Consider the following 23,250-nt stretch of genomic DNA (forward strand, 5'->3'; position numbering starts at 1 on the left):
GTATCTGAAAGGTAGTTTCACTTTGGGCAGGCCTAAATTACACTGGATTGACAGGAGGCAGGTAAGAGATGCAGGAAGGGAGAAGAAAAAGTTTCCAAACAAAAGGTGCCTGCTTTGGCTATTGCCCAGGTTCTCCTGGCAGCAATTGCTGGTTTGCAGCTGAAACCATGCTCTTCACGACCTTTGGGAAAGGGGTCTGCCCTGGAAATGGAGATGATGGTGAGTTCTATCGAAAAACTCCTTACCAGATAAATAAAGCAATACTCCTTCAGGCTTTAGTACTTGCATAGAAGAGGAGGCCCAGGGATTAGAGAAGCAGATGGGCAGATAAGGAATGATCAAAGAAAGAAAACATTAGGTATGTGAATTTGGACAATTCATTTAACCACTCTCAGCTTCTACATCTTTTAAAGGAGGTAAAATTTTAAAGTACATAATCTCAAAAAATTTCCATAGCTACACAACTGACTAAACTCTAGAAAGTGAGATTTGCTACATGTAAACAATCCCAGGAAACAAAAACTTTAAGTTACAAAATTAACTTTTAATCAAGAGTAAATCTCTTACAGAGAGACAAATCAAGAAACAGACTTCTAATTATAGAGAATAAATTCATGGTTACCAGAGGGGAGGAGGTGGGGGTTAGGTTAAATAGGTGATGGGGATTAAGGAGTGCCCTTGTTGTGTTGAGCACCAGGTGATGTAGGGAAGTGCTGAGTCACTATATGTACACCTGAAACGAATATTACACTGTATGTTAGCCAACGGGAACTTAAATAAAAACTTAAAAAAAAGAATAAATCTCTTACAAACCAAAACAATAAAACAATTCTTGGGCCTGTTATATTTAATTATCACAGAGCCCCACATCTAAGATTGACCCACCAAGCACACCACATTATTGGGCCAGTGTGTTGTTTTGAGTTAAGATAATTCTTTTAAAAAGCAGGTATTGGTTGAGGAATAGAGATTCAAAGTGTGTCAGAAAAGAGATTCTCAGTGGGGTTGAGTTCACCCCCCAGAGAGGTCTCCCAAGTTCAGATGTGTTTCATGTGAGGAAGGTGGAAGGGCACGAATGGAGGAGAGGAGTGGCAGACCACTGACAAGCTTGAAGTTAGCTAAAAACTCCACCTAACAGCCCTTGTTCGAATCTTGCTCTTAGTTTTTTTCCCCCTCTTATTTTTGACACAAATCATTAAATAATTAGTGAACTGTAATGTTCTAATAAAATTAAGATATCCATGTGACTGTTATTCAGGTGTGTGACTACACTGGAAACAGTCAAGAATTAATGATATGGAAGAATTTTGACAATGTTTATCTTCTTACAAATCCCCTCATTCACTTGCCTACATGTTTAGTCTGAGAAGAAGGTAAAGATTAGACAGAATTTATTAACCAGTAATCTTTAAGCTGAAAATGGTCAAGGTTGAATTGTGTTTCAAAGCTAACAATGTCAAGGCTAATGTACAGAGCTATTATGTGTAGTATGGATACACAGAAAACTTTAGGGGCCCTAGAGCTAGTCTGGGACTTTCCATGAGCACTAAATTCTTATGGAAAATTAAAAACAAAAAAAAAAAAAAAGGAAAAGAAAAAGAAAATCATCATTGGTGGAAAACTTGAACCTGGGACAGTCTTAGGGCTCTGAACTCTAGTAGCTCTCTATGAAGTAAACTTTTTCACACTTAGTAAAACCACAAGCCAGGAGCGCCTGGGTGGCTCAGTGAGTTAAACATTCAACTTTGCCTCAGGTCATGATCTCTTGGTTCCTGGATTCGAGCCCCACATCAGGCTCTGTGCTGACAGCTCAGAGCCTGGAGCCCACTTCAGATTTTGTGTTTCAATCTCTCTCTGCCCCTTCCCCACTTATGCTCTGTCTCTCTCTCAAAAATGAATAAATGTTAAAAAAAAAACCCTCTAAAACAACAGCCATAATGTATATAAATACTGAATCACTATGTTGTACACCTGAATCTAACACAATAGTATATGCTAATTATTCTTCCATTGCACACACACACAAATACACACACACACACATTTCCCTGGGTGTCACAGAAGGACTCCTTGTGCCGCTTCCAACTTCCAATCTACTCAGAAATACCCTGACAATTAGTCTTTCTGGTAGGAACCCAGTTCTTTTTGTTCTGAGGGAAGTCATGAGATACTGAAGCAAGTACATATGAAAAATAGAGGAAAAAAATAGGTTAGCCAAACACTTACAAAGCAGGTTCAAAGTAAGGCCAATTTTTTTTAATTGCTAATATTTAAGTCAACATTCTTTCCTTCACTTTAAACTTGTAATGGTCATCCATCAGAACAAGAAACTAGAGCTCAAACACAACTGGCCTGCCCAAGCATGGACAAGGCACAACAATTTACATAAGCTGTTTCCTTAAAAAGATGGCCGCTGTGCAAGACACCAATCCTATTGGTATTCCATACCCACTGAACTCAATTACCCTGTGGTAATAATACAATCTTATTGACTGTGTTACAAATAATAAAAGCAATACCATGATCCAAACTTTTTTTATTTCCTTCCCTATTCCCTATCTTCTTCCATCATTTAATTAGGAATAGACTATTTGTTTAGTTTGACTATTTTATGAAACTTAGCTAGTGGAACAGAGGTTTCCAATGCCTCAGCTAATCTGGGCCATGATTCCACTGTGAATAGTTCTAGGAACCATGCTATCATCTTCTCTGAATGCAACACAAGATTTTTTTGTTTTATGTCAACTGCCACATGTATGGTGGTCCCATATACCACTGAAAATTCATGCTAGTGAAAAATAAAATTATCGTGTATTAAAGTTATACCTAACTTATGTTACCTTAAAAGTATCTAAACTACAAGTATTGTTAATAATTACACAAAGGAAAAGAAAACTAAACTTACACCATCTATTTCTGTCTTCACTTTAAATTCCATTTCTTTCATGTTTTTTATACTCAGAGTTTTTGCTCTAGAAGTCAAGCAGAGAAAAAATAAAATGTCACTTCCTAATCACTACATTAACAAAGAAAATGCAAAAAAGATGTCATTTAATCTTAACAATTAGAACATACCCCTAATGGTTAACGTTTTGTATCCTATTTGTGCATAAAACACTGGTAAATCTCTATTTCTCAGGGATCTTCAGGAGTAGAGAGTAATACCAGAGGCATCTAAGTAGGGATTAATAAAATAATTGACCTCATCTGGTATCCCAGAGCCTGATCTCTGTAAGCCACGAGAGATAGATTGACAAAAAGAATATAAGAGAGTATATGGTGTTTGGGGAAATCTTGTTTTAGGGGAAAAAGAAGTAAAGAGAGAATCAATGTCAAGATAGGACAAGATACTGATGAATCTACACAGATAGGTTTCTATAGAAATCTCTTTATAGAATATATACAGACAAAACTTAAAAATTTGTGAAGTATATTATTTTACAAAGAGTTTCAAGAGAAGGATGAGAAATGAGTAGAAGCATTATCAGATGATGAACACTGAGAAAGTAGAGAAAAAATTGGACAAACTAGCGGAATGGTTTACAGATGTGCAGCAAAAATCTTTAATAAATGATCTAGAAGAAATCTTTGTATGTATAAAATCTGCTTCTGAAAAATTAAATTTACTGAATTTATTTAATTTTCTAAATGATTAGATTTTACATGGTCATTGAATAATATATCCCCTTCACTTGATTAAGGAAAAAAAAAAAACTGCTCCATGATACACTGTATGGCTATGGGTTAATTTACTTTGATAGGTTTTATATACTCTATTTTATAGTGTGGAGAAGATTTCTCTTCCTTAAAACCAATATTGGTATGTATCATTACATAGATAAAACCTTTTCTTTTCATCTCTAATTCTCTGATGCCAAGGAAAACATGAGAGTAGCACTAAATATTACACAGAAATAAAAGTAACTGGCAATACCATATACTTTGCTACTGTGTCAAAGTAAACAGCATTTAAGTAAGATCTTACCTTGGGAAGCGACCAATCACAATAGCTATGGTACAGACCACACCAAACAACAGCCCCACGTTAGCAGCAAAGCATATTGTAAATACATATGTACTGACCCAGATGCCCTAGAAGAGAAACAGGAAACAGAAGATACAAGTCCTTTGGTATTCTCTCTTATGATCGCTAAATTTTTTACAATCTTATTCTATAGCCTTTCTGTAAACAAAACTCTCAGCAAGAACAGATTATTTTAAAAGTGGTAAACAGAAGTCCAGGAACACAAAAGCAAAGCCTATTTTCATTAGATTCTTAGCTGGGAAGGGTGGGGAAAAGGCACATTTTTTTTATTTCTAGAAACTTCCAGCCCTTAGTTCAATCCCCAACAACACTTTATTTAAAGATCTGTAAATAGTTGGTTGATGTATATGGTTCAAAAGCATTGCCATAATTTCCCATTGTTTTCTCATTTAATGTCATAATATTACAAGCAATTGTTAGCAGATTTTTGGTCATTCCCAACAATTTCTATTTTCTAGGACTGCTGTACAAAGAACTAAGGTAGTAAGACCTTCAAAACCCAATGGTTAAAACAACTGAATCTAATACTACCAAGGCCACTTTTAGATCAGCCACTCTAAAGATTATTATAATTTTATTTGCAAGAGGCAACTTCTTATGAAATTCTGAAAGCTAAAAAATCTGAGCCAACTTAGCCCTTGGAAATATTTCATAAGATTGCAAGAAATATCTTTTTCTCCTTTAGTTGAGATCCCAACATTATTCCAGTTTTTGTCCACCACCTGAAATTATAATCAGTAACAAAATACTGTATAATAATTGACATTTCTAAGATTGTTACTGACCAAAAAAAAATCTTTAAAGGCAAAATACTTTGTGAAATCCAGATGGTTATATTTTTTAAACAGAAAATCCTGCATTTATCAAATAGTATACCAACAAAATATTCAAACCCCTCTTTTCCCCCAAATTATCTGCCTTACTTTACCTATGCATACACTTCTAAGTTGAAGTCTTTCTGTCCTAATGTCTATATTATCACTTTGAAACATCTTCAACTACCTAATTCAACTTATTTGCAAATGACAATGTCAGAAACTTCTTTATCTAATCTGAGTATGGCACAGATTCTTGTAGGGCTGGGTGAGACCAGTTTGAAGCAAATGTTTCTAAATAGCACTTTTTAATCAAAATACTTTTCCTTTGTATTATTTATCTAAATGGAGCTTGACTTGTTTTCCATGATAGGCTATTTTGAAAACCTAAGCCCTTGATGCAAATGGAGGGATTTTTATCTATAAAATTCTTTTGATAGAGAAGAAACAAACATTCTGGAATAAAAGAGAAAATATATCTTTTTTAAGGCTTATTTATTTATTGGGAGGGCAGAGAGAGAGGGAGAGATAGAATCACAAGCAGGGTCCATGTTCTCATTGTAGAGGTAGATGCAGGGTTCCATCTCATGAACGATGAGATAATGACCTGAGCCAAAATCAAAAGTTGGACACTTAACACACTGAGTGACCCAGATGCTCCAAGAAAATATATCTTAAGTGTACTCATGTTCAGATCCATCACCAAGAAATGTAGTGCTAAGTTAGCACTTATTATGACATCATCCTCAGCCTGTCATCCTATAGGTTAGACACGGAGATGTTTTTCCTCTATTTAGGCAAAAAGACAGTCATTTGAGTCTTTTATTTGTATTAGTGTAATTTTTCCTCCCTAATGTATTACATTATGCTTCATCACATACAAAATAAGGCTGCAAGTTTTTGATCATTACTTCAACTTGCCATGATTGCTTTGTTTCTTACTCATCCCCTAATGCTGACTGAACTCTCCTGGGTGTGGCAGAATAAGACTTCACCAACAGCTTATAAGTCTAATTCCTCATGGCCAACCTCCATGATTCAGTATAGCACAGGGAACTGAGGATCCTGGTCCCTGCCATTTAAAAAACCACAGGGCCCAGAGGCCATGATTTATCAAAGCAAGCAGAAATTTTGGTACCATCTGGTTCTATTTTTAAAGCATATTTACTTTCCCACAACATCATCTATTGTGAGTTAGGTTCCCATTGCTTAGTTATTTCCCAGGGCTACATTTATAGTTTTGAAAAAAACATCAAATGTAAATTAACAACATAGACCAGTAAATAGTTCCATTGGTGAGAGTAAGTCCCCACACTGTTCCGTAACAATTTCTACTAAAGATCCAAGTGCTGTTTTTCACAGTTATAAGGAATTAGTTAACTCTCAGGCCCTTATTTTTTCATTATGTGTTACCACTTGATCCCTCCTCTATTGGCGCTTATAGCCTCTAAACACAAGCTAACCCCAGAGCTGACCTCAAGTAGGAAACATGTAAACACATAAACCCTTGCACCATTGAGCAACTACTCAATCACTTTGCCTCTTCCTCGTCTGTTTTGGTGATTGATATACATTAATATATTTGTGTAGATGTGAATTCTAGTCTCACTATTCAGTTACTCAAACTCAGCTCTGAGCTAATGAGTCAGGCCTCATTTTGGATTCCTATTTCCTCATTACCTCAGACAGGGTTTTTGATCTATAATTCAAAGTAGAATCATTATTCAGCTGTAAAAAAATTTTTAAAGAAATAAAAATTTCTAATTTTTCACGTGATGACTGCTCATATGACTTTAAAATTTCAACCTTCAAATTATTTTACATATATACACACCTTTGGTAACTTCTTTTCCATGATATTTTAGGTATATTCTATCTATTGAATAATCTGGATGTATTCTGTCTATTGGGCAATATAACCTGTATCCAGAAGTCTGTGTAACATTCTCACTATAAGTGCTCTGCCCAGGTCATATCCAGATCATCCATGGCTTCTCCCTGTTGTATTCCTTAGCAATGAAGGGCTACCTGCCCACTTCAACGTTAGAAGGGCTTTGTCAAGTGAAACCCAATGTTTCGTTCAACCATCATGCATTTGCTATAACCATGTCACCTTTCTCAACCATACTTTTTGCCCACACCATACTATTTACTCCAAGTTTTCAACTATCACCTCTACATAGGAGACTACCAATTCTGAGCTATTAAAACATTTTTCAAACTGTCTACCAATGTCATCAAACCCAATATGTCCAAGTGCAAACTCATTAACTTCACCCCCAAATCTCCCCTTCCTTCAATGTTCTCTTTCAGTTACAATACTAATGTTCTTCAAGACACTACAATCAGAAACCATGGAACCATATTCACTATTTCTCTTCTTTCATCTACTTGTCCAATAATTTCCCAAGACGTATCAACTATTAATAAAAAATGATCTCAAACCATACCCTCTTCTCAATTCACTGAGACCACCCTAATTGACTTTACTATGGCTTGCCTAGACTATTCTGACAGCCTATTTAACTTCTTGCATTTGTTATTGGCACTGTAAGCCATTTGCCATACTGCTGCCAGGAATATATTTATAAGTATAGATTTGGATATCAGATTCAGATAATATATTAAAGGCATTTTTACTCTACTACCTTCTATTAAAATCCATCCAAAACGATATAAAGAATGAATATATAGGGAGGAAAACCCAGCTGCAATGAAACAAGAACATGGCCACAACTCCTAACTATAAAGTATGGTGGAGATTTACCAAATACTGTGAAATTTGGATGATATCAAGGAGGATACTGGAAGCCAACACATTTACTTCAAATTTCAATCAATTATAGATTTCTTGAAATGAATGTCACAGTTTTTAAGTTCTATATAGTAATATTTGCTAAGAGCTCTAAGTTCTTGGGACAATGGTGGGCCACCACAGAAGGAAATGCACTCATCTAATCTATATTTGATACCATAGAAAGAAGAGCAGCAAAATGAAATGCCATTTGTATCACTTACAACCTAGCTTCCTAACTGAAGGAGACTGACAGATGTGAAGTAAGGTGAAGAACAGAGAGAAAGCAGCAAGCGTTAGGTCATGAGAGAGCCTGTGACTGTGAGGCTTTGTTTCAACAAGGGACAAATCTGATGACATGCCTATGTCACAGCTGTGGGCTGCTCCCCTGCACCTCCTTCTCCTGCCCTTCCCACATTACTTTTCAGGAAATAGTTAGGTCCACTAAAGATGCATGATAATCATAAAAGAATAAACAAGGAACTTACTCATAGAAATGGAGGAAAGAAAGAAAACAATGAAACAGAGACAGAAGGTAGGTTTAGACATTTAATAGGCAATATAATCACACACACACACACAGACACACACACACACAGACACACACACACACACAGAAACCCCACACAAATAGATTTGAAAAGTCAAAGAAGAAAAACTGTGTTAAAAAAACCTGAAAGATTAAAAACTAAGCTGGAAGAATTTAGAAAAGGATGTGGATGGAAATAAAAACATTAGAGACAAAAGCCATATTTAAAGCTAAAAAAAAAGGATAATCACAACTAGAAATCTATAACCAGAGACACAGTAAATAGTCCAGAGAAACCACATACATACTCCCCAAAATAATCATAGGAAAAAATATAGATACAAAGAAAGACAAAATAAAATCAGCAAATATATAATTCATTAGAAGAACATCTAGATTTGAGAAAAAAGTATTCAAAATATATTAGAAGAAAAATTTGTATATAATCCTCAATTTTGTGATAAAAAAGATATGTCACTCTCATAGAAATTTGATTTCTTGTGGGTATTCAGCCACAAAAAATATTCTGATAATATTACTGAATCTCATGGGCAAGTAAGACCTTCACTGTGCATCAATGCTGAAAAACTAATTCACATGAAATAACAAATCAAGTTGGGGCACCTGGGTGGCTCAGTTGGTTCAGAGCCCAGCTCTTGATTTCAGCTCCGGTCATGATCTCCAAGTTCATGGGTTTGAGCCCTGCATGGGACTCTGCACTGACAGTGCAAAGCCTGCTTGGGATTCTCTCTCCCTCTCTCTCTCTGCCCCTCCCCTGCTCATGCTTGTCCTCTCTCTCTCTGCCTCACTCTCTCTCTCTCAAAATTAATAAATAAACTTAAAAAAAATAACAAATACGTCAACCTGTGATTTCTCTGCCTTATCCCTCAATACCTGACGATAATGCCAAGTCTAAAAAGCACCGAAGGAAGCATTTTAGACTCAGCCAAAAACTTCCTTCTACTATGAAAGAAAACAAAAACAAAAACAAAACAACAAAAACAACAGGGAATATAAAACACATAAGCCTTTCCTGAAAAGCTGCTTGTTGATGACATACAGAAAACAAAGAGATGAATTATAAAAAATAACTCAAGAATGAGAACCTGGATTAAAAAAAACAAAAGCTAAAGGTAAACACTAAATACATTTAAACAATCTTCTATGTTTTATAACTGAATGACATCATCTTCCTGCAATGATGTTCCTAACTAGAAACTTGTAAGGAGTCCTAGACTGATGCACTGTATATGATGAATTGGTGGTGAGGACCAATTAATGCAATGCCTTAAATATTTATCAAGTGTATTCCTTCCTCTTGAACCTCCTCATCTCAGCTTTGTTCCAGACCTGCCTCACTTACCTGCCTGACTTACTAAAGCAGTTTCATCCATCTTCCCTAAATTACTCAAGCAATCCTTCTAATACATAAATCTTATTCTTATTTCTCCTTTCGGTGATTTCTATGCCCTATCTGTTACTAGATGTTCTACCCATCATTTCCTGGAAGAAGCCTTCCCTGGCATCTCTTCCCTTCCAATATGGTAATATGTTCCCTCTTATGTAATTAATTAGTTCCCTAGAATTACCTTTATCTGAGTTATCAAATAAATTGTAATTCAGTTTGCATCTTCTAATTTCTCTATTTCCATGTGCTACTTCACACATATCACCTTTAAAAAGTCATGACCCTCTATCAGTCTGGGTCATTTTAACCTCTTGGCCTGCCTATCAAATACTGTTCCTTCAAGTCTCAATTCACATTTCAGCTCTGCTGTTGGAGAGTTTTGTATTGACCCAGTCCAAATTAAATGGTCCAGCCTCCATTTTTTCCCAGCACTAAGCTTGTACATTTAAAAAAATATTTTAATTGTTTATTTTTGAAAGAGAAATAGCACATGTGCATATGCGAGTGGGGGAGAGGCAGAGAGAGAGGGAGACACAGAATCTTAAGCAGGCTCCAGGGTCTGCGCTGTCAGCACAGAACCTGATGCGAGGATCATGACCTGAGCTGAGGTTGGATGCTTAACTCACTGAGCCACCCAGGCGCCCCCCTCTCCTCAAGCTTATATTTTTGCTTCCAGGTCATGTCATATCATGCCTTGTATAGTAAGTTAATATTTCTATGTCTGCTTCCTGCACAAATGTAAGTGTCCTAAAGGAGACAAGTAATTCTTATTTATCTCTGCATTCCTCATGGCACCCAGCATTGTACTGTGGTTGGGTATTGAGCCTTGGGAGAAGTATTATGAAAGTAGGTACCATCACAAAGTAGGTACCCAAAGTCTCTCTGAAAAAGGAATCTGAAGGAGAAGGAATATATAGATAATTGCATTTCAGTATGGTGAATGTCATGATAAACAGAAGGTACTTATGAAATACTTTACCCATATTGGAAAGAGAATGAATTTTGGATGCTCCTGTACAGATTTCTCTAGAATTAGCATGTTATACATTTCTGTTGGTAGAAGCCACACTTTGTTATTGTTCAGTATATTTAACCTCTTGCTGGCAATATCCTATCAATATAATGTTCCTCTCAATGTAACTTCTTTAAAACTAAATCATGAGACTTTTTATGTATAGAAGGAATATGTTCACTGTTAAGATGTTCACCTTATATTGGGGGAGCTGGGTGGCTCAGTCAGGTAAGTGTCAACTCTTTGTTTTGGCTTAGTTCATGATCTCATGGATGGTGAGTTCAAGCCCCATATAGGGCTCCGTGCTGACAGCACACAGCTTGCTTGGGATTGGTTCTCTGTGTCTCTCTCTCTCTCTGCCCCTCCTCTGCTTGCTCTCTCTGTCTTTCTCTTAAAATAAATCAATAAACTTTAAAAAATTAACAAAAGTATGTTCACTCTACATTAATGCAATGTATTTCTTAGTAATTGACAGTTTTTCATATGTGTTCTATTAGTGTGTACTTCCTTGATGAGCTTCACTTTAAGAATCAATTCATTATGGAAATTGAGAATCCCTAGTCCATTCAAATTAGCTCACATTTCTCTGTAAGTTATCAAACAAAAGGGGTGACTGGGTGGCTCACTAGGTTAAGTGTCCAACTCTTGACCTCAGCTCAGGTCATGATCTCATGGTTCTTGAGTTCAAGTCCCATGTCGGGCTCTGCACTGACAGTGTAAAGCCTGCTGGGATCCTGTCTCTCCCTCTCTCTGCCCCTTCTATGCCCTCACTTTGTTTCTCTCAAAATAAACTTAAGAGTTCTCAAACAACACATCAATCAAAATTGGACAAAATTCCACTTCTGTTTCTTATAAAGACATTTTCTATTTTAATGCCTTAAGAGTCTGGAAAAATAAATAGTAGTTTACAAGTAGTGCACAAGTCTCAAATGGCCAGAACTATTTTCTGCAAATACATATATTAAAAGCTGATCTTGCAATACATGCAGAGTCAAGCCAAAGAGGGTAATTTTGGGTCAAATATCTACTTACCCAATCAATTTTATCCACATTCCAATATTTTCTTAAGTCCCGAAACTGTATCAGCATTCCCTTCAATCCCACAACAATAATACTTGCAAGAACACACTACAAATAGGAAATAAGTTGATGAAGAAGTAAAATAAAGATTTTAATTTGAATTTAAAAGAACCAAGGTATTTTTTTGTTTGCTTTTAAAGTACTTACTAGAGAAAAGCAATCACCATTTAGAAGACTAAAACAATACTCATTTTGTTTAGAACCAACCTATTATTGCACTTTAGGAATATACTATCAATTCTAGAAAATCACAGTGTAAAACTTACACCATTAGAAAACATAAAAAAGAAAAAAAAAAGGAAAGTTATGAATTATATGGGTGTATGTTATAAAGCTGAATGTCCTCTTAACTTTAATTATCCACTGCCAGATAATTTTTGTTGCAGAAAAAGTAAACATTTACATTATATATCTCTTTATAATTGCCTTCAAAATCAATTATCTGGTTTCACCTGAAGATATTTATAACTCTCTTGAAAAGTGAACTTGATGATTAGATGATCCTCTTGTGGAAATGATTTATTCTCACTATATGAATGGAGAATTAGAACAAGACAGGACTGAGATGGTCTCTGGCTCTCCTAAGACCAGGATCTCACGTGGGTCACTTTGGTGCTTCAGGCTTATGAAAAGCAAGGTAAGCACTGGTAACACTGGTGTTCTGAACCACTTGGTATGAAGATGTATCAAGGGTGGCAAGATGTATTTGGATCCCCACTCCCTTGCCCTGAACACATTCTTCTAACAGTACGAGTTCTGATAAAACTCTTTCAAAGTCTATTTCTTAAAACAGAGACTGTCCAGTTCCACCCTCCAAATGAACACAGAATAAATTTACTTTCACAATGCCATGTTTACACATGAACTTAAGAAATAGAAAACAGCCACAGTCCTTTCCCAGTCCCTGCCCCCCCTCATCAAATGTGGACTCTGTCCACCTCCCCTTCATTCAATCACTACTTATGTCACATGGTTTTCATATGCAGGATCATTGAAGCCACTCTTATAAGATTAATATACAATGATTTCATTAAAAATAATGTTAAAAAGTAGACAATGAAAAAAGACTACTGTACCATGGGCAGCCAATAAAGCAAAGGTCCTACAGCATAGATGACTATCAGGACAAGAACGCAAGATATTAAGCAAGCCACCTGTAAAATACAAGACACACAAAAAAGAAAGTGCTGAACATTCTTATTATTCCAAAGTTAAAGGAGGAAATATAATTCTTAGTTCATCTTGATTATAAGAAACTGAATGCTGGTGTGTGATTGTTAAACTGCCTAGACTACCATTATCTATATTTTGCAGCTGAGGAAACCCAAACGTGACAGCTGACAAACTGGTGCAATCAAATTAAGTCAGTGATGAGAGAAAAGCAATTCCACACAAAGAAATAGGACACCATCAACTTTTATCACACATCACGGCAATGGCTTTTTTTTTTTGTTTAATAGTGAAAGTGACATTTCAATTAAAAGTCCTTTAGCCTGTTGTTGTTCAGCTTGACTCTCCTTGTTTCCTAGTGAGTTTGAATAATAACTGAATGTGCAACTTAGAGTTTTTTTCTCCGCTGATGATAAATTTCCACTGAAGCATTTACTCTCTTTGGAGCTCTTTGTTAGGAAGGGTTCTAGTATGAAGCAGTTATATGGCATTATAGGAGCAGTCTCTGTAGTGAAATAGGCTTAATTTTATTCATCCTGAAGAGTCATTAGTATAATGTTCCAACCAACTCAACTTGCTGACAAAAGGCAATTCAAAACACCTGACTCCTAGCTATGCTCCACTTGACAGAGAACCTGATTTCACATAAGCGAATGTGTATGACTTAATAAAAACATTTGGCCAAACTGGCAGCCTAACAGGAGAAAAGAGGGCTTTCATGGGACCACTAAGATGACCAGAATATCATTAGGGAGATCAGAAAGGGAATCAGGATCTATCAGAATGGCTAATATTAAAAATAAATATATAAACACTCAATCAATATCAAGGGTTAGCGAGGACTTCGAGCAACTGAGGTTCCCAGACATTGCTAGTGGGAGTGCAGTGTAGTACAACCACTTTGAAAGGATTTTGATAGTTTCTTATGAAGTTGTGCATACACTTATATGTGTCCCTGAACTACCTAAGAGAAATGAAAACATATGCCCATGAGAATACCTATATGCAAATTATTATAGCAGCTTTATTCATAAACAGCAAAAATTATAAATAACTGAAATTCCATCAATTGGTGAATAGATAAATTATGGTACGTCCATAGAATAGAATACTACTCAGCAATAAAGCAGAGCAGACTACTGACACACACAACAGCATAGATGAAACTCAAAACCATTAAAGTAAGTGACATATTTCATATTTAGTGGAACTCATCTCCAGCACTCCCCAGCATATAAAGGGGAAAATAATCCTTCTGTGGGAAACAAGTCTTCAGGGATCTAAGACCACTCATTAAACAAGTCACAATATACCAAACTGTTATAGTACTCATCATCTAGGAACAATTGGTGATTTTGCATAAGAATTTTTAAATAGCAAAATATGTCTGACATTCTACTAGGGTGGAGAAAGCAGATCAGAGAGCAGATCATAAGATTCATTCAGATAGCTCACGGACTCAGTATGTTTATGGAAAGAAAAGGACACCAAATGCTAAGGTTTATTTCATGACAAAGGATAATGAATAGCATGAACCCTTTTGTGGGCCTTCTCACACATATACTTACAATGTACCTGAAAATACAGCCTTTAATCTTAGTTGCAGACAGGAACTTTGGACAGCTATAGTGTAAATTCCTTGGAAGGCTCTGAGGCACAGGGAGGCAGAGTGACTTGTCCAAGATGGTAGTGTTCAGGAGTGAGAAGGCATGTGCATTATGAGCCAAGTTGGGATCCATAAAGCCGAACATGTTTTAAGGTTCTTAAATATGTTACAATTCACCGAAGCTGTTATAGGAAATACAACCTAACTGAATAATTTTATTTAAAAACAGTAAACTACAACTACCTTTGGGCTTTTCTCTAATATTTAATGGACCTTTCGTTCACATGATGCTTTGTATGTACATCAATAATCAAACTGTGCACTCACTGAACTATGATTTGAGTCACTGTCAAAATGAGTCAAGAACTAAATGGAAGTTACTTGCAAAGGATAATAAACTACGGGTAAAAAAAAAGTTTATTTGTGTACCTTTGATGGTAAGCCATATAATGAAATAGACCATAGAAGCAAATGGCTTATGTTAGTTCCTTCAGTGCACTTGCCTCACCTAATGTTGCTGCCCTAGCTCAAAAGGTAAGTGTATCTAATTGGACAAAAAATCTTTATCAGCTCTGCCCAGTGTACCTAGTTCATAAAAATCAATAATATAAAAGTTCCTTACCTCAAAGCTCTCAAAATACTGATATTCATTGTCTCTGCAGTTAAGACCCGTAGATGTTGAAACATGGATTTGTAAAAATCTTTGAGATCATGTAGTCCAAGTCATCATTTATATACGGCCAACTCAGTAACTATGCAAAGAGGTTGAACAAAGATGAGATATTTGCAGTGCTATCACAGACTTCTCTAATTTCAGGTTTCAAGAATAATACAGTGGAGCTGTATTTACCCTATTATTACCCAATTTCTGAATATCTGGCACTTTGCTTATGAAATGCTGCTTTTTATATATCTCTGATTTACCAAGAGAAAAATTTTAAAGGCAAGTTGCAACCCAAGCAACAGAGAACTAGGATATCTGGGTGGCTCAGTCTTTGAGCGCTGGACTCTTGATTTGGGGCTCAGGTCATGATCTCACAATTTGTAAGATCGAGCCCTGCGTCAGACTCTGTGCTGAGAATCCCAGAACCTACTTGGGATTCTCTCTCTCCCTCTCTTTCTCGGCCCCTTTCCTGCTCTCTCTCTCTCTTTCTCTCTCTCAAAATAAATAAATAAACCTTCAAAACAAGAGAGAACCTTGTTCCTCTTTTTAAATTTTTTTTTTTACATTTTATTTATTTTTGCAAGACAGAGAGAGAGATAGAGTGTGAGCAGGCAGACACAGAATCTGAAGCAGGCTCCAGGCTCTGAACTGTCAGCATAGAGCCCAACACGGGGCTCAAACCCATGAATCATGAGATCATGACCTGAGCTGAAGTCGGAAGCTTAACTAACTAAGGCACCTAGACACCCCTCCTTTTTTTAAAAAAAAAAACTCAGAAAACAAACACCACGTAAGTGTCCTCTTCCTAATAAGTTTCAAGTTGGAGTAAGTTGTAACTAGTAACGACAAGTGTTCACACCCCTAGTTATGCACAGGGCAAACGCTGTCTAGGTATGCTACTCTTCAGCTCTTTCGGTGCCATACTAACTAAATGACTAGAGACCAATGTTTTTTGCTCTAAAAGCTAACTACTATATCAAGTTATTTCTGTATAAAGGATAATGAAATCTAAATGTTCTTCTTGTTGCATTCCATACACTATATATGTTGTAGGTTGCTTACAAAGATGACTCTGCAAGCAGCAGTGTTACGAATACCTACTAGATGGCTGGAGGAAGAGTGAGATGCCAGCCATGTCCTTCCTCAAGAGTTGCCAAAGAATGCAAAGTTGGTTGAAAGCCCACTATATGCACAGCTCTGTGGAAAGTAGTGGAATGGCAAAAGTGACAGGAAAGGGCAGAAGGAGAGAGAGGATGTTGGGTAATGAAGGCTAGATGAAGACAGCTTTAAGGAAGTTAGAAGCAATAAGCCAAATTTGAAAGAATAAAGGAACGTAGCTTGGCAAATTAGAACCCAAAGGCAATCTGAGTTTTGCAGAAAAACGCGCCAGCTGTCGTTTCCAGCTGTGACCGAGCTTTGCCCACAGCAGATGCTGCCTCTCACGCTTCATGTTTCGGTTAAGCCTCCCAAACTTCCCAGAGAGCACCAGGGTGTCTACTCTGTTGGAAGCAAAGGGAAATGCAGAGGGAAAGGGCTAGGGCATAATGCACTCCCTCTCATAATTCCTGATCTTCAGAGGGAAAAACAGAAGGAAGACCTGCCAACAATTCTTTGTGCGGGTGTGTCTAGGCAGCCCCGAGACTTTCTTATTCCTACATATCCATGCTCAGCATGTCACATCTTAAGGGAATCGCTGTGAAAAGGGTTTCTTCATGTGGAGGATAGAAATGTATTTGGGCCTCTGACCTCAGCACTTGGTATTAAATACTCAGTACCTTTTGTTATTTCAATTCAAACATTTTGATTTTTGAAACAAATGAGAGGCTTTACCATCAATTCTTTTGTATGTAAAATGGTCCTAAATGCACAAATATAGCCATATGTGACTCTTGTGCATTTGAGATGTGTTTAGTCCATATTTAGATAGACTGTAAATGTAACACACACCAGATTTGAAGTCTTAGTACAATAAAAATAATGTAAAATGTATTGTTGATAATTTTTTGGATAGATTCTTTGTTGAAATAATATTTTGATTACATTGGGCAAATCCAAATATATTATTAATTTTAGTGGTTTCTTCTACTTTTTAAAATGTGACACCTGTGTGGCTCATATTACATTTCTACTGGACAGCTCTTTTCTAAAGTCTGTGACCTTGAGCCTGGTTTCAAGTAGGATTTTCCTGATTTCAAATGTACTATGTTAAGTCCCAATACAAACTGCATGGCTTCACCTGTCCCTTTTTTTTTCTTTAAGTTTGATTGATTTATTTTGAGACAGAAAGAACACGTGCAACCAGGGGGAGAGAGAGAGAGAGGAAGAGAGAATTCTAAGCAAGATTCTGTGCTGAGAGTGGGAAGCCAATGGGGACTCAAACTCAACAACTGTGAGATCATGACCTGAGCTGAAATCAAGAGTCAGACTTAACCGACTGAGCCACCAGATGCACCTCACCTGTTCCTTCTTAATGTCAGCAAAACTGACTAGTTTTAGCCTTATCAGATACCTTCATTTTTCATATATTCTTTCCTCACATAGTTACTGAAAACCTACTATGTGCTGAGTCCTGGGCTAGACACTAAGAATGTAGTAGACCAAAAGAGACATGGACACTTTTTTCTAGGAGCTTAAGTCAAGGGTAGAAGGCAAGCATGAGTCATAGAAATCACACTGATCAACATTTTGTGTACAACTGACCCTTAAGAAAAGAACTGGTGAAGTCTGGCAGACGGTCAAGGTCCACGCAGTGGTAGGTGAGCTTGTAGAAGGTCTGCTGCTGCTTCTGCTCCACTTCCATTATCATGTTGGCTCTTCAGAGAAGATTTAAAAAATCTACTGAGGTGTGCTGATCACACCCTGGAGGAGGACGCTGGGAAGAGGGAATCGGGCCTTCGTCTGGTGGGTCCTCAAAGTATTCAGACCACCATATCGGTCTCCCAACCACCAAGGGCAGCATGGGCAAAGGCAGCGAGGTGTGGAGCCAGGGGGTTACCTCAAGAAAGAAGCCAAAGTACACATGATGGAGAGCTCCAAATACCACTATGAGTAGAAAAATAAAATAATCAAAGTCTCAACAAGAGAGACCAAGAGACACCATTCAAAGAACACTTCCTGAACGGACAGGCCCTGGACAGTCAAAGAGCCTTCTTTAATACAGCAGTACTCACAGGTGCAGAGTGCATAACAAGCTTTTAAAACTAACAAGAGACAGAAAGCTAACCAAAATGACAAAATGGAAGAACTCTCTTCTAAAGAAATTCCAGGAAGAAATGACAGCTAAAGAACTGCTCAAAACAGATATAAGATATCTGTATATCTGTATATCTGTATAAGATATATATATATATATATCTTATATCTGTTATATACATATATATATACATATATATACATATATCAGATATAAGCAACATAACTGAACAAGAATTTAGAACAATAGACAAAATTAATCGCTGGGCTTGAAAAAGGCATGGAACCATCCGAGAAACTATTGCTACAAAGACTATAGAGCTTAAAAATAGTTGTGATGAATTAAAAATGCTATAAATGAAGTGCATAATAAAATGGATGTGTCCAATGCACGGATTGAGGAGGCAAAGAGGAGAATAGGTGAATTAGAACACACAATTGAAAAAGAGGAAGCTGAAAAAAAGAGACAGAAACTAATCCAGGAACACAAAAGGAGAGTTCGAGAGCTGAGTGATACAATCAAACGGAACAATATCCATATCATAGGAATTCCAGAAAAGGCAGAAAGAGGGAAAGGCGCTGAAGGAGTTCTTGAACAAATTATAGCTGAGAAATTCACCAATCTGGAGAAGGAAACAGACATTGAAATCCAAGAGGCATGGAGAACTCCCCTCAGACATAACTTGAACTGATCTTCTGTATGACATATCATAGTGAAACTGGCACAATATAAGGACAAAGAGAGAATTCTGAAAGCAGCTAGGGATAAAAGAGCCCTAACATACAAAGGGAAACCTATTAGAGTGGTTACAGACCTATCTACTGAAACTTGGCAGGCCAGAAAGGAATGGCAGGAAATCTTCAATGTGATGAACAGAAAAAAAATGCAGCCAAAAATCCTCTATCCAGCAAGCCTGTCATTCAGAATAGAAGGAGAGATAAAAGTCTTCCCAAATAAACAAAAATTGAAAGAATTCATCACCACTAAACCAGCCCTACAAGAAATCCTGAGGGGGACTCCATGAGGGAAATGTTACAAAGAACACAAGGTACCAGAGATACCACCACAAGTATGAATCCTTCAAAGAACACAATGACTCTAAGCCCATATTTTTCAATAGTAACACTGAATGTAAATGGATTAAATGCTCCAATCAAAAGACGTAGAGTAGCAGAATGGATTAAAAAAATCTATCTATTTGCTGTGTACAAGAAACTCATTTTATAACTGAGGACAACTTCAGATTGAAAGTAAGGGGATGAAAAAATATATATCGTGCTACTGGAAGTCAAAAGAAAGCTGGAGTAGCTATACTTATACCAGACAAACTGAACTTTAAAGTAAAGGCAGTAACAAGGGATGAAGAAGGGCATTATATAATAATTACAGGGTCTAACCATCAGGAAGAGCTAACAATTATAAATGTCTACGCACTGAATACAGAAGCACCTAAATACATAAAACAATCACAAACAGAAACAATCATATGGATAAGAATGTGCTAATAGCAGGGGACTTTAATACTCCACTTACAACAATGCATAGATCAACTAGACAGAAAATCACTAAAGAAACAATAGACTTGAATGACACATTGGACCAGATGGATTTGACAGATATATTTAGAACTCTACATCCTGAGGCCACAGAATTCACTTTCTTCTTAAGTGCGCATGGCACATTCTCCAAGATAGATCTCCAAGATAGATCACAAGCAGCCCTCAATAAATATAAAAGAATCGAGATGATACCATGCACACTTTCAGATCACAATGCTATGAAACTTGAAATCAACCACAGGATGAAGTCTGGAAAACCTCCAAAAACATTGAGGTTAAAGAACACCCTACTAAAGAACGAATGGGCCAATCAGGCAATTAGAGAAGAAAGTTAAAAATATATGGAAACAAATGAAAATGAAAATACAACAATTCAAACCCTATGGGATGCAGCAACAGCAGTCCTAAGAGGAAAGTACATTGCACTCCAGGCCTATTTCAAGAAATTAGAAAAAGCACAAGTACAAAATCTAATAGCGCACCTAACAGAACTAGAAGGAGGGCAACAAGAGTACCCTAAATCCAGCAGAAGAGAAATAATAAAAATAAGGACAGAAATAAACAATATGGAATACAAAAAAAACAGTTGAACAGATCAATGAAACCAAGAGTTGTTTTTTTGAAAAAATAAATAAAATTGACAAACCCCTAGCCAGGCTTCTCAAAAAGAAAAGAGAGAGCACCCAAATAGACAAAATCATGAATGAAAAGGGACTTATTACAACCAATCCCTCAGAAATACAAGCAATTGTCAGGGAATACCATGAAAAATTATATGTCAACAAACTGGATAAATTAAAAGAAATGGACAAATTCCTAAACACACACTCACTACCAAAATTCACATGGGAAGAGATAGAAAATCTGGACAGACCCATAGATGACTTTTATGATGTTTAAGTAAGTTCCTTCTATCCCGACTTTCTCGAGGGTCTTCATTAAGAAGGGATGCTGTATTTTGTCAAATGCTTTTTCTGCATCTATCGACAGGATCATATGGTTTTTATCTTTTCTTTTGTTAATGTGATGTTTCACATTGTTTTATTTGCGAATATTGAACCAGCCCTGTAACGCAGGAATGAATCCCACTTGATCATGGTGGATAATTCTTTTTATGTGGTGTTGCATACGATTTGCAAGTATCTTGTTCAGGATTTTTGCATCTGTATTCATCAAGGATATTGGCCTGTAGTTCTCTTTTTTTGCTGGGTCTCTATCTGGCTTGGGAATCAAAGTGATGCTGGCTTCGTAAAATGAGTTCAGAAGTTTTCCTTTGATTTTTATTTTTTGGAATAGCTTGAGAAGAATGGATATTAATTCTGTTTTAAATGTCTAGTAGAATTCTTCAGGGAAGCCATCTGGCCCAGGGCTCTTATTTGTTGGGAGATTTTTGATAACTGATTCGATTTCCTCACTAGTTATGGGTCTGTTCAGATTTTCTCTCTCTTCCCATGTGAAGACGCCCTCATCTAACATCATCCTCAATAGGGAAAAACTGAGAGCTTTCCCCCTGAGATCAGGAACACGGCAGGGATGTCCACTCTCACCACTGTTGTTTAACATAGTGCTGGAAGTCCTAGCATCAGCCATCAGACAACAAAAGGAAATAAAAGGCATCAGAAATGGCAAAGAAAAAGTCAAACTTTCACTTTTCACAGACAACATGATACTCTACACAGAAAACCCGACAGACTCCACCAGAAGCCTACTAGAACTGATCCAAGAATTTAGCAAGGTTGCAGTGTACAAAATCAACATACAGAAATCGGTTACATTTTTATACACCAACGATGAAGCAACAGAAAGAGAAATCAATAAACTGATCCCATTCACAACTGCACAAAAAAACATAAAATATCTAGGAATAGACCTAACAAAGGATATAAGAGATCTGTATGATGAAAACTACAGAAAACTTAGGAAGGAAATTGAAGAAGACACAAAGAAGTGGAAAAACATTCCATGCTCATGGGCTGGAAGAATAAATATAGTTAAAATGTCATTACCAAAGCAATCTACACATTCAATGCAATTCCAACCAAAATTGCACCAGCATTCTTCTCAAAGCTAGAACAAACAATCCTAAAATTTGTATGGAACCAAAAAAGACCAAAAAAAGCCAAAGTAAAAATAAAGAAAAAAACCAAAACGGGAGGCATCACCATCCCAGACTTTAGCCTCTACTACAAAGCTGTCATCATCAAGACAGTATGGTATTGGCACAAAAACAGACACATAGACCAATGGAACAGAATTGAGAACTCGGAATTGGACCCACAAATGTACAGCCAATTAATCTTTGACAAAGTGGGAAAGAGTATCCAATGGAAAAAAGACAGCCTCTTTAGCAGATGGTGCTTGGAGAAATGGGCAGCAACATGCAGAAGAATGAAACTAGATCATTTTCTCACACCATACACAAAAATAAACTCAAAATGGATAAAGGACCTGAATATGAGACAGGAAACCATCAAAACCCTAGGGGAGAAAACAGGAAACAACCTCTTTGACCTCAACTTCAGGAATCTCTTACTTGACACATCCCCAAAGGCAAAGGAATCAAGAGCAAAAATGAACTATTGGGACCTAATCAAGATCAGCTCTTCTGCATGGCACAGGAAACAATCAATGAAACTAATAGGCAACTGATGGAATGGAAAAAGATAGTTGCAAATGACATATCAGATAAAGGGCTAGTATCCAAAATCTATAAGGAATTCACCAAACTCCACATCCAAAAAACAAATAATCCAGTGAAGAAATGGGCAGAAGATACGAACAGACACTTCTCTAAAGAGGACATCCAGATGGCCAACAGACACATGAAACGATGCTCAGCATCCCTCCTCATCAGGGAAATACAAATCAAAACCACACTGAGATACCACCTCATGCCAGTCAGAGTGGCTAAAATGAACAAATCAAAAGACTACAGAAGCTGGCAGGGTGTGGAGAAACGGGCACTCTCCTACACTGTTGGTGGGAATGTAAACTGGTGCAGCCCCTCTGGAAAACAGTGTGGAGGTTCCTCAAAAAATTAACAATAGAACTCCCCTATGACCCAGCAGTAGCACTGCTAGGAATTTACCCAAGAGATACAGGAGTGCTGATGCGTAGGGGCACATATAACCCAATGTTCACAGCAGCACTCTCCACAATAGCCAAAACATGGAAACAGCCTAAGTGTCCATCAACAGACAAATGGATCGAGAAGAGGTGGTTTATCTATACGATGGAATACTCCATGGCAATGAGAAACAATGAAATCTGGCCATGTGTAGCAACATGGATGGACCTTGAGGGTGTTATGCTGAGTGAAATAAGTCAGGCAGAGAAGGACAGATACCATATGTTTGCATGTATAGGAGGATTAGG

The 23,250-nt window shown here is 37.0% G+C and overlaps 1 protein-coding gene across 1 annotated transcript in view; it reads right to left on the reverse strand.

Annotated features, from left to right (window-relative positions):
- Positions 1-23,250, reverse strand: part of SLC26A7 (solute carrier family 26 member 7) — a 121,080-nt gene that overhangs the window by 21,816 nt on the left and 76,014 nt on the right. The window contains exons 9-12 of the mRNA XM_039240584.1: positions 12,760-12,837; positions 11,636-11,731; positions 3,986-4,092; positions 2,906-2,972 (exon numbers count right to left, since the gene is read on the reverse strand). Of these exons, the coding sequence (XP_039096515.1) occupies positions 2,906-2,972; positions 3,986-4,092; positions 11,636-11,731; positions 12,760-12,837 (348 nt within the window). The remainder of the gene's footprint in view (positions 1-2,905; positions 2,973-3,985; positions 4,093-11,635; positions 11,732-12,759; positions 12,838-23,250) is intronic.

The sequence above is a fragment of the Hyaena hyaena genome, unplaced genomic scaffold, assembly GCF_003009895.1.
Source record: "Hyaena hyaena isolate Hyena2069 unplaced genomic scaffold, ASM300989v1 scaffold_177, whole genome shotgun sequence".
NCBI lineage: Eukaryota > Metazoa > Chordata > Mammalia > Carnivora > Hyaenidae > Hyaena > Hyaena hyaena.